Source organism: Neodiprion virginianus, chromosome 3, assembly GCF_021901495.1.
Source record: "Neodiprion virginianus isolate iyNeoVirg1 chromosome 3, iyNeoVirg1.1, whole genome shotgun sequence".
NCBI lineage: Eukaryota > Metazoa > Arthropoda > Insecta > Hymenoptera > Diprionidae > Neodiprion > Neodiprion virginianus.
The window spans coordinates 3,510,790-3,528,123 of record NC_060879.1 but is presented as its reverse complement, the minus strand read 5'-3'; the positions used below and the strand labels follow the sequence as shown (position 1 = coordinate 3,528,123).

At 36.6% G+C, this 17,334-nt stretch overlaps 1 protein-coding gene and 1 long non-coding RNA gene across 5 annotated transcripts; one reads left to right on the top strand and one right to left on the bottom strand.

The window, feature by feature from the left end:
• Nucleotides 1-490: 490 nt before the first annotated feature.
• Nucleotides 491-14,836, bottom strand: LOC124300862 (adenylyl cyclase-associated protein 1). 4 transcript variants are annotated; one of them, XM_046755301.1, is made up of 9 exons: nt 11,743-12,384; nt 11,055-11,267; nt 9,261-9,573; nt 8,869-9,153; nt 8,078-8,325; nt 7,771-7,943; nt 7,402-7,608; nt 809-952; nt 491-707 (listed from the first exon to the last, which is right to left on the bottom strand). In XM_046755301.1, the coding sequence occupies exons 1-9, from the start codon at nt 12,284-12,286 to the stop codon at nt 624-626; spliced, it is 2,211 nt and encodes a 736-aa protein (XP_046611257.1). In that variant the 5' UTR covers nt 12,287-12,384; the 3' UTR covers nt 491-623. The 4 variants fall into 4 exon arrangements, with proteins under 4 accessions (XP_046611257.1, XP_046611256.1, XP_046611258.1 ...); XM_046755300.1 differs by having other exon boundaries at nt 8,072-8,325; nt 11,743-12,326; XM_046755302.1 differs by lacking the exons at nt 11,055-11,267; nt 11,743-12,384 and adding an exon at nt 14,410-14,836 and having other exon boundaries at nt 8,072-8,325.
• LOC124300868 (uncharacterized) lies at nt 10,210-15,326 on the top strand. The gene is made up of 3 exons (XR_006907353.1): nt 10,210-10,330; nt 10,485-10,603; nt 15,263-15,326. It is a non-coding gene; the product is annotated as an uncharacterized LOC124300868 (long non-coding RNA).
• The last annotated feature ends 2,008 nt before the right edge of the window (nt 15,327-17,334 follow it).

Sequence of the window (17,334 nt, the reverse complement as noted above, 5' to 3'; positions counted from 1 at the left end):
TTGTTTTTGTATTTCTTTTTATTTTTATTTTTATTTTCAATTTTTTCCATTGAATGGAATAAATTTAGCGTACGAACAAGAAACCGCAGAGTTTTCAAGATCGAAGATATGAAAGCTTGAATCTTGAATGAATCAAGTACGACGATTTGTTAGAAAGAATAATATATTCGTAGTTAGGTACGATATAATTTGACTGCGGTATTTAGACGAAGAAAAGAACAAAATGTATTCAATTTTTATGTAAAAGTATGTAAAATAATAATAAAAATTTCTTTTGTTGTGTAAATTTATCCAGTATTCAGATTTTTGAATACAGTCGAAGTTCCTCTTTGCACGATGAAATACAGAGTAAATACGAACGAATGAATTCGTTCGATTAAATCATTAATAATAAATAATAGTTTGATGATTATTTTTCTCTCTCTCTTTTAATACCGATAATTATTCGCCTAATGCGTTATGTTCGCATAAGAGTGACGTTCATATTTCATTTGTTAAGGTTCTTTTTTTTTTTTTTTTTTCCGTTTTTAATCCTCCTCTTTAGTAATACGGTAAACTTATGTGAAATTTCATTTCATTAGAAAAATAAAATAAAAATAAAAATTGTGTATATATAAATATAATTAACCCAGGGAGTCGACGGCGGTTGTCGTTAGGCCCGTCCCACTTATGGTTGTTTTGAATTGCTCGGGTACCGGATACTCCGTCTGTAAGATTATAAGAGAAAAAAAAAATGCAAGAATAAAAAAGGATATTAAAAATGTTCATACGCGAGAAAGAAGTTATGATTTCAAAATTCAATACTCACGTAATCCCCATTTCCTTTCGGTACCATAACGTTCATTTCGCTAGATTTGCTAGAAATAAGCTCGACTTGAAGCGATTCCGAATTCAGGTACATCTGGCAGCCATCAGTCTTGTCGATAGAAATGGTAGGTACTTTTCCCAGAACCTGTAACGAAATCAATGAAAAGAAAAAAAGGGTGATCGGATTGCTTTTTTTTTACAATAGGATTAGAAATGGCACCCGTATTTTCATTATTATTTTTTGCGCCACCGTTAATAATATTTTCCTCATCCATTTAGATACTTCTCTGTACCTGTCATCGCGTGTTTATATTACGTCGCTATGCAATGTGTGAGATTATTTTTTCTCCCGAGCTTCATTTGTCTGTGAATAAAGCAACATGTCTCCGGCGTAAGAAGACGTCAAAGAGAATAGTAATTTTTTTTTCTATTATACATATACACCGGTATTAGATGGTTCATCTAGAGTTTATGTAATCGACGTTTTCACATATGAAATTTTATTGTTAAACAAATAATCGTTAGAAATGAGGTGGAACTTTGGTAAGTTTTAAAATGAACGTGTAGATCGATTTGACAAGACAGGTTGTGCGTTAAAAAGTTGAAGCCCATAAGTTTAACAGCCGTTATGATCGATGAAGTACTGATACAATTCAATCGCTTAACGCAGGAGGTAATTTAGAACCAGTTCGAATGATTTGCGAATACGATTGGAAGGAGTGTCCGATAGCAGTCGCCAGTTACGTATGGAGAGAGATAGTTACCGATGTTGTCGACAGTCTTACAAGGGAGATACATTTGTGGCGCGTAAGCAATATTTGAACAATTTCTTTCCTTCGATCGATTAATTTAACAGGCGTAAAAATTACTCAAGATATTAGCCGTGATGCTGTTGTGTTCGATGCTGTTTCACACCGTATACCACAAGACGAGATGGTTAGACAAAAGTGGTGGAGACGCGCTAACCAAAGACGATTTGATAAAAGTTGGCTTTAAAATGCAAGATTTGGAACTGAAGATCAATATTTTGACGTACAAAATGCAGTACGGAACTTGGCCGATGCCTCACGAAATTCCTACACCTAGTTTGAACCAGTTAAGAAATGTAAAATTAACACTCTCAAACACGAGTAGACGGGATATGTGGACAAAGCATCATTTGCACGGGTGATTAATATTAAGACTTGATTAAAAAAAGTTTTTTTTCATTGAAAGATTAAAAATAATTTAAGAATGTATAACGTTTTTCCAGATACATTTCAAAGTGTATTCAAAGTTCCGAGGATGATAAATCGGCGTATAAACACTCGTCGACCGATGATCACGTGGAATTGAAAAACGACGAGTTGTCGCAATTTTTGAACCGACGAAATCATTACGACCCGGATAACTGTTCTAGAAAATTAAAATTACTGGGCACAGAATACAGCTGCAGGGACTACGAGAGGCTTGTGAGAACCGCGAACGAGTGCAGGAGATACATGGATGAGATAAACGAGAGCAATAAAAGTCTCGGATTGATCGACACTTCGTCAGAAGTCAGTGATCAGCATTCGATAAAAGACATATACACGAGAGTCGAGGTAGATATACAGTAACTATTACGATGATAAAATGCTTCCTCTTCTCGCTTAGTTTTTCATAATTCTCTTCCCCGCATTTTAGTCGGAGTTGAATAGTTGTCGAAATTTTCTAATGGAGCCAAAAAAGTGGGAAGAAGTTTGTGAGAAAAAGAGCCAGGAAAATAAAGAGGCAGGAGAAAGCAAGTTTACTACATTAAACTTTCGACAAGAAAAAGCGACTCTTCCTACTGCCAACAAAGACCGACAAACTTCGGAGGGTTCTAAAACCGTATCAAAGCATTTACCGCCGGGTTTAAGCATCACATTTTTGTCAGAGAAATTCCAAGGTGTTCCATTGAGAGAAAACATAACTACAAACAATTGCAGGATGAGCAATGGTAATAGGATTGAAACAAGAACGAACGAATCGTTGAACAAAGTCAAAGATAAGCTTGAAAGTTTCCACGACGTCAGACGTAGCACGGAAAATTCTAAATCTTTGAGCAGTATCGAAGGAAGTATGAATGGTAAAAAGAGATCGAAGACAATCACGCTGGCTGAAACAAGCAGCGCGACCAATTCGTGCAATCGAGATTGGAAACATGGAGAAAAAAATGCAGATATTTTGGATAACAGAATTTTTCAAAACGTGGTTTCTACCCCCGACAACGAAACCAGCGAAGCGGAGTTTAATTCAAAGCCATTTCCAAGGGAAACTTTATTGCCTTCTAGAGAGAAAATGAAACGGAGAAATTTAGGCTCACCCAACTGTGAGCATCAAGGATCTAAAACTGATCGATCAAACAACCAGAATAACAGAACTAAAAATGACGTTGATTTGGTTGCTCAAAATCGTCAGAGTAAATCGAATGAAAAAAGCAATAGTTCGCGTCTAATTCTGAGGAAGATAGCATCAAAAGTTGAAAATTTAAAGACTGAAAGTGATTCAAGCTCGTCGTTTAGAGTAAATGCTAATTATACACAAGATATTGAAAATAGACATGTGCCATTTAATTTGATCGCGACTCTACAGAGAGGTTTCGATGAAAGTGAAAATACTGCTGTTACAAATACAGTTCATACGGTGAGCGACAGTACGAGCATGGAAGATAATATAAACTTGAAATTGAATAGATTTGATTTTCCGAAAGCTATAAACAAGGCCGAATTGTCGCAGCAAAACGAAGAACAATTTCATCAAACAGCGATGGAGACTGACGAAGATCCGACTTATATTTCACAGACTTCGAGTCAGACGGAAGTTTCCAAAGACAGCGATACGGATGAAAAATCAACGACAACGCTGCTCAGAGAAGCATTGGAATTCAAAAAAGCATTGCTGATGCAAATTCGTATGGAAAGCGAAGAAATAGCCAGTGAGGAAAACTGTGGAAGAAATGAAAGTAGCGAGTGTGACTCCGACGATACGACAAAATCAAAAACTGACAATCATTTCCGATCTAAGATACTAGATATTATTTCAGAGGAACAATCTGCTGGCAGTTCAACAGAAAAAACAAGCCGAACATATATACTTTCGCGAGCAATAAGCGAAACAAACATTTTGGAAAAGACCGGAAAGTTTCTCGGAGAAAATAATAATTCTGGGAATTTGGAAAGTAGTAAAAATGTCCCTAGTTCCGAGTGGTATGGGGATTCAAAAAATCCAATTACCACAACTTCGTCTGAATACTTTAGCGCGAATTATGTAACAGACAACGAACATGTAAGTAGTCAGAAATTAAATCAATGCGTTGCGGACGGAGATGGAATCAGAGAAATGGAAATATCGTACGCCAGAGAAACGCCTGCAAGTCAGCTGAAATTAGACATGGAAAAAATTGCTCAAATCAATAAACCAGCCAAAGATTTAGAGTTAGAAATGAAGAAAAATGAAGCTGAAAAAGAAAGTAGATGCTGTAAAAAAACTGATAATACTGAGACCGAAGAAAGAATAGATATTTGTAAGATTGAAAATACAATTACAGATACGAATTCTCCCTTTCCTGAGAAAGAAATCAACGAAATTAGTAAGTCAAATCTAGAATCAACTATAAGAAATATAGCAAACAATACTGCAAATAACAATGAACCGTGGAAAAATTCGTGTGAGAAAACTGAAAATCAGATAGATTTTATGATGGAGAATGTAGAGAGCAGCAAAGAAATAGCAAAAATAAAATTTTTCAGAAGTCTCAGTTCGGTAGATTCTGAACAAGCGATATTGTGGAATTCAGGAAGCCAATCGTCCAGTAACGATAGTATAATACAATTTGTAAACACACTGGCGAATATAGAATCAGAAAGTATCGACGCAATAGCGGATCAGAAATTGCTAATGCAAAGCTCAACGGATTGCAAAGATATAAATTTTGCAATAGCTCGTGAAAATTCACAATGCAGTTTCAATTCTCATGGAAAAAAAATTCCCAGTCTAGTTTCACTTTCAGAAATAAATGTGTGCGAACGTAGCGACGACATTGCAGTAGAGATATCGGAGAATATCGAAAATCCGACAACTTCGAAATTAAAGAAGAAACCTGAATCAAAGAAGACAAGTAGTGCGCAAAGTGCGAGTTGTTTTAAATCAGACAGCGTGTTAAATTTGGATCAGGAAAAGCTACAGAATAAACAAAATATATTCTGCAAATTAAAGGCACTCGACGCTTTGACAAAGCCCCTAGATATCGGTGAATGTAATTCGGAAAGAAATGAATCAACTTCGATAGGTGTCGACCGTGTTGAAGAAAACTATGATTCTCTTATCGATCTGAAAGAAATGAAAAGACTTGAAGCGGATAGTCAGTATCTAGTCTCAGGAAACAAGTCTGACGTAATTGAAAATACAGAAAAGCAATCTGATCTTAGTATAACAAAACTTGAAATAATCGAAGTTCCGAGTGTTGAAAAAATTTCTAATAGCGACAGCTTAGATGTGGAAAATAGAAAAAATAATGACGAAGGTACAGAATGTGAAGTGCAATTGCAGAGCAATAAGAAAAACGATTTAGCTTGGAGAAAGAGTCAGTTATCAAAATTGAGTATAACTAATTTCAGCACAGACACATCGGAGTCTTATTTCGACGTGAGCAACCACGATTTCGCTGTATCGAGCATAATTTTAACATCCCAAAATACGAACTTTGGGACCAATAATAAAGTTGGTAAAGATAGTAGCGATACGTCATCTGTTTACGTCGACGCTAAAGATAACTCTTCAAAAATACAAATCGATTTATCGAAAAACGATCCAATCGTACAAACAGGTGCCAGTACCACTGAGTCAAAACATGAATCTTTAACAAAAACGCAACTGCTACCGAAAGGTACGTCAAGTTTACCATCAAATGATCACGCTATTCAGAATCATCAAGCTCAATCTCCACTGCTTGAAGACAGTCCACTTGGCGTAGAGAGCAGCAATGGTTTCAAGAAAAATATTTCAAAATGCAACCTGAATCTAAGCCTGGAAAAAATATCTTCAAAGCTGAACAGTACATTGCGCAAGGGTAAAACAGCGTCTAAATCATGTATACCGGTTTTGAAATCACGAATTGACTCGCCAAAAAGAGCTAAATCAATGGAAAGCAAAGCCCGTTCGCAAAGCCCTATTCGTAGATCGAGCACGCCGCTGAGCCAGCGCTCTGAAAGTAGTCATGCAACGGTATTGACTAACGTAACGAATGAAAATGAGAGACAAACAAAGCGAATGATTCCTAGGAGTAAAAAATTGTTGACTGGAAAACAATCGTATACGCTGCAGCCTAAGCAAAACGAAGTTAGAGAAGAATGCGTAAATGCCGAGGATGAGTGCAAAACCGTGGAATCCGTATCGACAGAATTGTCTGCCAAGTCAGAAAAATGCAATCTATTAGCCGCTCCAAGGAATTCAGCTAAAGAATGTACAGTCATATACATAAATATAATATCAGACATGGATCGCAACAAAATGCAAGTCGCAGATGCAAAGGAATTGATTAAATACGTGAATGAACAGGGGGCGGTGTTGATTGCAGAAACGTTAGACTCAAAGAGTCAAAATTTATCTCTAACAAACATAATTTCCAATCCGTCTAATGAAGAAGCAAATTCTAGGGTAAATCCGACTTTGGAAGACAAGCCATCCAGAGATTTATCGAACGAATTGATTGTCGAGAGTGAGATACTTTTAACGACGAATAAAAATGAGGAAAATAATTTGGAAAGAATTTTACCGAAGCCTGAAAGTGCGGTGAAAACGGCGAACAAAAGGCTGTCAACGAGTACTTTGCAAATTTCAAATTCTAATAAAGTCCAGCAAAAAGAAATGGAAGTTTTGGCAAAACCGTCAGTAAGGAATACCAGCACGTCTGTATCAGATTTTCCCGATGCATCGCCGGAGAAAAAACGCTGGTTTTATAATCCAAATAACGAGGTGTTCGACACATCGAAAAAACTCGTTAAGAAGGAGCAAATAATTATCTCAGAGATGTTGAACTCAGATACGACTATCTACGAATGTAAAAAAACGCACAAACTCTTCAATAAACTTGGTCTCGGCTTTCAAGAGCAGCCGGAATAAATGTGTAAGTGACTCGTAAAAGCGAGTCCTTACACATCCAACATCATAAAAATTCTCAGTTAACGTTGTAAACTTTTTTTATAAACGTCTATTTTTATTCTTTTTATCAATTCTGTACAACAAGTGTTTGTTCGTTAGAGCGAGTACTGCTTAATAATATACTATGTTAAAACGAATCGGCATGATTCAATGTGTATGTCTGTCTATTTGAAATATGAGACATCGTTTTCTAGATAAATAACAAGATTCCACTTCTTTCGACAAAATGTCAATACAATAAATCGATTCTTTAAAAGCCGATTGTAGTGCTGAATGAGAAAATATTACAAGGGACTTGACGATAATTTAAGCGTCTTTAAAGACACCAATTACTTCTTCTCGGAACTCGTTAACATAAACCCAGTGAACAAAAACTGTCTCTGGAAGTCGCGATATTAATAATTATAGAAATAAAATGTATAACCAACATACCTGCATCTGTACGCTTTGGCAGTTAACGAACTCGATGCTGGACACAAGAGAATCGAACACAACCGATGTCTTGCGGCACGAATCCAATACGATAGAATTCACTTTTCCCTTCACTATCAGCGTGCTGTCCTCGCAACGATAAACGTAGACGACGTTATTCATCTCTGGATTTTCGATCAGCAAATTCTTATTGCCTTTTTGATACTCCTGTAACATATTGAGAATCCAATTTCAGTTGTATTCCGAGATGAGCGCCACATTTTCTGTTAATTTAACATGTTTTTATGGGTTTCTCAAGAATTCTATGATGAAAATCATATTCAGAAAAATACAGTAAATCTAGTCAAGTATTGTAAATCGATGACGTACAACGAGCCATTTCTTGCCATCGCGTACGAACACTGGTGGTTTGTCGATAGGCTTTGCAGGTTTGCCAGAGACGGAATTAGTTTGTCCGCTAGCAGGTGCCTTGAAAGGAGCCGGTCCAGTTCTGAGTCCAGGGTTTTTATGCGTCTGCATATCAGAAGTGACCTTCTTCAAACCTAAATATAACGTGAATCTATGTTAGTAAAATTCTAATTACAAGTTCTACACAGTAAAGTGCGAAAAAAAATAAAAAGAGGAAGTAATATATTATTCTCGATTGACAATGCGACAATTTTATTCTTACACTTACTTCTGGTGATACCTTCCCCTTGATTTATTTGGGCGAAAAGTGCGCTTCTATCTTCTCCGAGATCCGCAGCAACGTCTCCGACCGGCATCGAAGGCGGCGGTGGTGGTGGAGCGCCAGGAGCTGCGGGAACTGCTGGCGTGCCGGTTTTGGCCCAAACCAAACCGGTCGTATGGTGCTGGCGAACGTATTGCTGAAGCTCGGTCAGAGTCTGAACCCAAGCTTTGCACCACTCGACGTGATTCTTGTCCCTATTAAGAAAATATTGATGCATAAATTCAGCACAAATTTTTAAGATACACATCACAAAAGCAAGGTAGACCTATACTTTATTATGATTATGAACATGGTTACTCTGAAATTTCTTTTTCCTTGAAACTGCCAACCTTAAAATCTGTTCTCAACTGTAATGACGTACTTTTTGTAAAACAGGTACTATATAAAGGTAGAAATAGCCAAGAACTTTTCAACTTGATTCAACGTTGACCACTATTCTGCAATTTAAGAGAGCCGAGAACTTTAACTAATAGATTTTCTACAAATGTTACCTATTATGCAACAATTAACTTTTTAAGGAGGCTTTGGAATAACACTGCGTACAAGAGCGTGTTCAAACCTAACGAAGTTTAAACGTTCATTAAAGTTCTCACATGTAAATGCATCACCTATCATATCTTTTATACTTTGTATATATTTTCGTTGTAAAAGAGCATTTGTACCGGTTGATTTTTAGAAATAAAAATAAACAAATAAACTGATAGAAAAAAAGAAAAAACTCAAACAAACAAATTTACTTTTCTTTCCAGTCTTTTAAGACACGGTTAGTGTAGAATTGTCCCGCATCGTTCATTTCCTTGACATAGGGCGCTGGCGTCGGTGAAACGGCGACCCATCCGAGCGCCGGAATACTTTCGCTGATAGCGGAGAGATGATTGAAAAATGAAGAGCCTCTGTTCTTTTCTCTGAACTCTTGTATCTCCTGAATTTGAGCGGAAGTTGGAGCGAGAAGAGCGACTTGTTGCGACTGGTTTGCTGGAGCAGGATGTGAAGCTGCCGTTTGGATGAACTGCAGCTGAACCCTGGAGAGAGAAAATAAATACAATGAAAAGGAAGAATAGGATAAAAATTTAATGTAACAAGATATCCTGAATTTGAGAAAAAGAAACCAAGAGAAAACTTTACTAACTGGAAAGCTTTCTCGACCAGTTTGCTGTGTGTCAAAACATCACCGCCGATCTTTTGACTCAGTTGTAAATACTGGGAAACGGGCCCGGCGATGATATCTTCGTAGCCTGCGACAGACATCTTGGCTTGCGGCGATATTGAGGTCGTTTGATTAGCTACCGGAGATTGATTGTCAGGAGACGGTGTTTTTGTTTGAACGGCAGTTTCCTGAGTCTCTGTTCCCGCTCCAGGAACTCTTTCAAGACGCCTTGTTACGTTCTCCAAACGTGTTACAAGATCCTCGAGCTGTTCCTCTCTGCTGTCGGGTTCACAGCCTGTGAAAAATACAGAAAAATCATCAGTTTAATAAACAAATAACGAGTCTCGAGTAGCAAACTTTTTGCATACATTAAACATCGAAGAGAAGAATAAGTTGGAAATGCATAGAACATGAAAGTTAAGGAGATAATTATTGTACACGAGGTTGAAGTCAGTAACGTTAATGTAACCAAACATCAGGCAATATATAATTATTGAACAATTTCAGAACGACCTTCAAGGAGTTCATTTTTGCAAAATACATACATATGTGTGAATACATTTTGTCTTTCATCCCAGTTTAACGAATTTCAGACAATCGTAAAAGTGCGACAACGTAACGATTTATGCTAAACATCAATCGTTACAGTAACGTTGCTAACTTCATTCTCGTTACTATATCATATCAATGAAAGAATCTTTAAATTGCATTCCTCATTCAAGATGAATATCGAATATAAAATAACATTGCAATCGATCGGTGCAAAGGAATTTATATCGACTTCTCGAATTATATAATCTAGCAATGGTTGGGATTAAATTTCAACAAATATTTGCTGCAAAGATAAGCTCGATCCAGTTATCTGACAATAACGTATTTTCAATTCAAACAAGTGTTAAATGAAAAGAAAAAAATCATAATAATGACAATGATAATAATAGTAATATTGAAATTAGTCTGCAAAAAGTGAGTAAAATAATTATTAACTATGAGTCAGACGTTCGAAGTATTTAAAATATTTGCAAAGCTGAATTGTAGAAAGAAAAAAAAAGGTAAAATTAGACGAAAAACGATATTTAAATGACTATATAATTTTTGCAAATTAATTATTATGGATTACATTGAAAATCTGATTCTACTGGTTATGTAACAAAAATATTATAATCCTGGACACACCTCTATTCACTTTCCACAATCGACTACTAGTGAGCGGGGCAACTAAGATATCTTTACGGATGATACAAGATGCCAGAATATACCAATTCTATTCTTAGATAAGCAGCAAAAAGAATGAATTCACGCATGCAATGGGAATTGGTGTAGGCGTAAGTTGGCACACTTATAGCTTTACGCTAAATTCATAGATAAATAATAATTGTTTTTTCATTAAAACTTCAATCAAGTATCCTAAATTTAATTTCATTTACGCATTTATAAAGTTTATTCGATCTAATATATTCCATAGGCATCTATTTTGTCAAGTTTGTTTCTCTCTTACTATTATTATTATTATGATTATTATTATCAAGGGGCAAGCATATTCCACAAATATAATTCACACTTCTACTATGAAATAAACAAAGTAGTCCCAAAATTATGGAATAAGATAACTTTATATTTACGCTATTCTTGAATATGTCACGAAAAAACATCTGGATAATGATTAAAATATCCGAGAAAATTGTAATTAGCTCTTATGCGATACAATGAAAACGTCAATTACGCGCAACGCATGCATCCGTTTAATGAATTATGATTTAATTCGATTCCCCTAACCGGCGTGGACTGTTGGTCCTAGTGGATCAAACCGCACTCTATGTTCGGAAGTGTTTTGCGCAGCTTCGAGCAAGTCGGAGAAAAACCTGTGCCTGCGAAGCGCTAATTCGTCTTTAGCTACCGGCGTTGCAGGCGGTTCTTGCATTCCGGCGCATCCCTCCGACGTGTCGTCGGTCTCTTCTTGGGACAGCCATCTCGTCAGTGGTGATACTCCTTTTTCATGTTAAATGTGTTTATTTACACTCAATTTATACCTCGGTGAAGGCGATTAGATTACAGCTCAATTCAACTACCAGCGTTCGACGCTCGTCAGCGATTCTTTTTCACTCTCAAAGGAAATTACGATACTTCGTTATCTTAACTCTATTTGTATTCTTTCCCAGAGGAATACAAGCTTCGTTAGCCGGTTGAATCAAGTTGCAATATAACTCCAGGTTGAAATGCGTGTGAGGTTGAATTTGCTTCAAATTTACAGTGAATAAGTAAGAAAAAGCGGTGTGAAAAAAAAATAGCTTTCCTCTTTTCTATTTCTATATTTGAATTTCTTGTCGTAACAATCGATTGAAATAAATAATGAAAGTTTCAATAAGAAAGAAATTGAGCTTTAAAAATGATAAATCTATGTACACCAATTTTTTCTTTTCATGTTTACTGTTTTTAATATCTTTTCATTCTCCTCGTCAAATACCTGGCAATGATTTCTTATTCAAATTATTTTCTATCGAAGGTGGTCCGGCCTCAAAAACAGAGTCGTCTCCCTCCTCTTCAGGTCCGTCGTCGATCGTTCTTTCTATATAAGCCGCAGCCCCGTACAAAAAGTTTTTATGTGGAATTGTTGCAGTTTTATTAGGCGATTGAGAATGCGGTGAATGCAATAATATTTCTAAATTTGGCATCTCCTGCCTAACATCCTTCGAAGCTTTATTTTCATCGTCAATTGGATCAGAGGCATTATTTTTTGTTTCACACCAATTATCATCATTTTCGCATCCGGCGTTCAGATTATTTTCCTTACTTTTTTCTTCCGGCTTATCGCGAGGACTTTCTTTCCCCGAATCATTCTTCGATAACTTTTCCTTGCTGTTATCGTCGTTCTTTTTTGTTGCACAATGATTTTCTATCTCCGTAGCTTCGTTAATTTTACTCTGTTTTGATTTTTTCTGCTTTTTTGATATCTCATTGTTTGTCTCCTCTTTGTTTGCTTTCTTATTACACACGCAGCATTTAAACATTTTAACAGATTACACAATTATTTATATTCCTTGCATCAAATCAACAGGCGGCTTTTTGTACTAATTATGTATATGCATATATACGTATAATTTATATGTATATATATATATCTGTATTTATATTGCAACAGTATAACTGTTTAACAAATTTATTTACATAGATTTAAACAGCAGGTTTAACTTCGTAGGTATTAATATTCAATTGAATATAACAACGTCAGCCAATAAAACTTCTGTCAATTGTCAATTGTTTAAATTCATATCGCAGTTTAAATTCAGTTTATTTCTAGTGACATTTCGATCGATTCAAATAATTATCGAACGCAGTGTTAACAAGATTTGCAAAAATTAGGCTATTAAATTGTAAATTTGCTCGTTGAAAGGAAGAAAAAAAAATAAATAAATAAAACAATACGAACAGTCGTTTAGACTCTCAATGTTATCTTTTCACTATTTATTTACTTAAACTTTGTAATCGCGTCTTAATCAATACTGTAATATTCTTTGGCAAAATACAGGAACAGTTAATTAAATAAAACGTAGTACCGAATATTTTTATTATTATTAAAAAAAAATTATATTCGATTAATAACGACGATGTTAAAAATCACGAAACAGTATATCAGGAGTTATTCCACCGTTTGAATCAAATCAAATCAAATCTCAAGTATATATTTCACACATGTATACATATATCAACGGGAGGGAGATTTTGATCAACGGTTAGTGATTACTACAAATTAAAAGGATCGTAGCGAGATGTTGTTTGAGGTAGAAAATTGTTAATACATGTAAAAGCACAGCACCCTCGTCTTTGTCGTAGGAGTCGGTTATTCGTGAGCATCTATCTATTATCTAAACACAATTTTCACAGGCCCGTCGTTGTAGAACGCATCGACATCTTTGAGTACTTTGCCGCTCCCCGTCGTTTAGTGTGAAGTTTAAGAAAACGAGTGAAAGTATAATTCCCGGTTTAGAAACGAGGCATCGATTAGTTTTCTCGGTATATTATTATCAGAGTTATCGTTATTCGTCTACGTTTAATAGCACCTTGGGGTGTCGGAATTTAGAACATTTCCAAATTTACACTTGTCAATTCATCGACGTGAATCTTACGACTACCACACTTTAAAAGCCGACGGGCGAATCGCCGAATGGAGAATCATGAATAAACGAACAACCTGAAGGTGGGCGCGAGTGGATGGGGGGGGGGGGGAGGAGGGATAAACCAGGCGGCGTAAGCTTCGAATATTTTACGCAACTAGACGGCAGACTCGACGCTAAATTTTGGACACCGGTGTTAACCGTCGTCCGTTGGTAACTAGAGTTCATCGCTATCGACAGTTACTTTGTTGTTGATTTTATTGCCTATTATCCGCGAAATTCGACGTGATTAATGAGTGAACTTCAAATCAGAATACCGTTATCATGTAACCGTAAGGAGAAAGGACTTGATGGTTAAAAAATTGAAGCATCGATTGAAATGAGTGATCAAAATTTAACGCTAATGAACAGCGAAACAAGATTTTTTACAATCTTGATCGAACTAGCTTTACGTACTTTATGATGTTAGTTCGTACAACGCATGCTACAAAATGGAACAAAAAAAAAACGTTGGAAGCTTTGAGTATATTTTGATAGGGTATAAAATTTCAACTTTCGCCTTGGATTAGTACGTGAAAAAAAAAAAATATATATCCGAAGTAGCGGTAAACGTTTCCAAACATTCGGTAAGCTTTAAAAATACAGATTTCTAAATAAATTGAATCAGCCCCCGCCGAGATGAATGTTTCTTGTAAGTATACTGCTAAAAATAAATCCAGATAAATGAGATAATCGTGTTATGTTATATATCGGTTCTAGAATTTCAGTTCTATTAAACCGATAAATTGAATACCGATACTTACTTCCTGTTATAAGTTGTTTGTGTATTAATGCAAAGTGACAAAAACACGTGACACAGGACAATTTTCATCGTTTCGAACATCGTTCACAAATGACACATCATTTCATACACTATCGAACAAATTGCATGAATTGAAATTCGATAATCTCTGTATATTAAATTACATGGATATTTTCACAAAGGCGATAGCCTGAAGATGAGGTAAAGAATTACTTACGATTCTTCCAAAGTGTTAACAAGTCTTTATAATCCTCGGGAAACATCTTAGCGCCTGACTCTTTGGTCTGTAGGTGTGGCATAATATCGCGAAGGAAAGAAGAATCTATAATAGGCGGGTGTGACGGTCGCGTATACAAGACGAACCTTATACGCGATAAAATAAAGGCGTGACGACGTCGAACCAAGTTAATCACCTACTGATAATAAACTTAATCAATTTTCCGACTAGTTGCATCAAAGCGCGCGATAATCGTTAGCGTCAAAATGTCAAGTAAAAATGAGAGCGCATTTTGACGCGACAATGACTAACTAACTTATGTTAATTAAACGTTGCGATTCCTAATATCTCGATGACAGAACTGGTGAAAGAATTTATTCCGCTCTTATCTGATGAATTATCGGTACTGTTTGCGTAATCTTAGCTCGACGATCGCATCCCGGTCGAATTCTAAACGGAACTAACAATTTTCGGTAACAGTATAACGTTGTTATGTTCGAGTTCATAGATCTTTCAACTCGAAAGCACATTTTGCCGTTACTTTTCTCCCTCTTCTTCGGGGCTCCCGATTGGCCGATATCAAGTTTAGTGGCAAAATTACTTCGCATTAATTATGCGCGCATTACCGAGTCAGAAATATAGCCGTAAAACCGGTACGTATTACAGAAGTTATATACCAATCGAAGAGAAATAACGAACGATTAATGGGGAATAAGAGGCGATTTTTCGATTGGGTATATTAATCGCAATCGGCGCGGGATTGTGAATCATAAATATTGTAGAATAAGTAAAAGAGTGATAAAAATCAGTGAGAAAATCATGCGAACATAATTTAATATAACTTTATGTACAGGTGAACAGCGATAACTGTGAATCCTAAATTATATAGAGAAGAGGAGCTATTAAACGGATTCTACATACTCAATTTGCATAATGTATATTTATATATTTATCGAATAAACACGAATTCAGTTTACTCGACGAAATAGATAACTGTTCAAACTTCTTTCTCCCCGAGCAGCTGTTGCATTTATTTCATGAAGCTGAAGTTAGTAACGTTATTGGTAAAATCGTTATTTCGCAATTTTAGGAATGTCCAAAATGCGGCAAATCATAATAACGCAAAGTATATTCGTACTTCGAAAACTCAGTTACTTCAAAGTCAGCATAAAGTGGCAAAATGGTAATTCACCCGCCCCAATGTTTTGTTACGTTAACGTTATAATATTGAAGTTAGCTACGTTACCGTAACAATTCATGCTGAGAAAAACGGTTATTTCGCGATTTTGGAATTGTCTGAAATTCATTAAACCGTAATAAATCAAAACACACTCATATTCCGAAATCTTATTCCCCTAAAAGCCATTTAAAATGGTGAAAACAAGGATATTTTCCTCAATGTTTCGTTACGATAACGTAACTAAATTCAACCTCGTTTAACGTTACCAACTTCAGCCTCGTTCTATTTTATGCGATCAGGAGGAGGCAGGAAGGAAACGTAAAAAAACGAAACAATCATGACCAAGCGATAGCCGTAAACAAAACGGGTTTGTTTTTCTGTTTCTATAATCAGTGAAAAGCAGATTTCCGTGAAAAATTGATTATCGCTTTACAGGAAGCACAGCTCATTGTGCGTACTTTGCAGGCATGAGCCAAAAGTAAAGCAATGATACATATATATATATATATATTATATATATATATATATTATATATATATATATATATTATATACATATATATATATATATATATATATATATATATATATATATATATATATAAATAAAAAACCGTAAACAAGCATGAAATTCGCGCTGGGACGTGAAGGCGACAGAGATGTGAAAAACTACGCGCGATGATTCGTCTAAACGTCATCTGAACTACCTTGACACATGCCAGGTGCCAGGGTGAGTCATTCGAGAGAATGAGACGGGCATTATTAGTGGGGGGTGCGAGACACCCGGACTGCATTTCTGTCTAATGAGATTTGCGGCCCACAGGCGGAGAGCAAAGCAACGGCGTTTCCGTTTTAGCCCCTCTTTCTTTCACGCCGGCTCGCGAACACAACTTTTATAAACCAACCACCTAACGGTTTTCGTAACGTAGCGATGATGCGAGGCTGAAAACACGCTTACGCCGATGGTTAAATTGCACAAATGGATGCATCACACTACACGCACACACGAATATACACATACGCAAAGAGAGATGCAGTGACTGACCAGCCGCAAGCCGCTACAATTACAGATCGTAATTCAATAAAGTAGCTCGAGTATATACGTGGAATTAATTTACTTACAAAACGAGTTTCAGCTTCGGACTGGCGACACTGACACCTTCGGCCGAAAAACTTGTTTACGCTAAATTGTAGTGGGAAATGTGACAGAGTTAGAGAGAGAGGAGAAAAAAAATAACCTCGGGCTTTAAATCAACACCGAACTCTCGACTCGACTGACACAAAGTGCACGGTGACAGGGCGTCTGCCGGATGTGACAACCGCAGACTCGTCAGATAAGCAGACGCGTGACTCCACGGCTTTTTCGCTTCGGCGCCACCTGTTGCTGCTTCTTGTAACTTCGGAAATACGTTGTGTCGGTAAACACGTCTTACCTTGGACCTGCGACGGAGTATTTCGACGCGGGGGGGGGGGGGGGGGGGGGGGGGGGGGGGGACCGCTACGGAGAGAGCAGAGAGGTTTCTCTCTGGAGAGAGTGCGGACATAAATTGTGCCTATTTTTGTTTTTTCGGCTTTACAAAGAATGCCAACACTCGTAGTTTAGGGTTAGATACATTGGGAATTAATTTACCATCCATTCTAACTGGAGCACGAATTTTCTCGATGCATTTTTAAGAGAAGTTCTTCGATAGATCGTCCCCTTCGCAAGATGCGAAAACCTTACACCGAGTACATTGAAGTGAATGG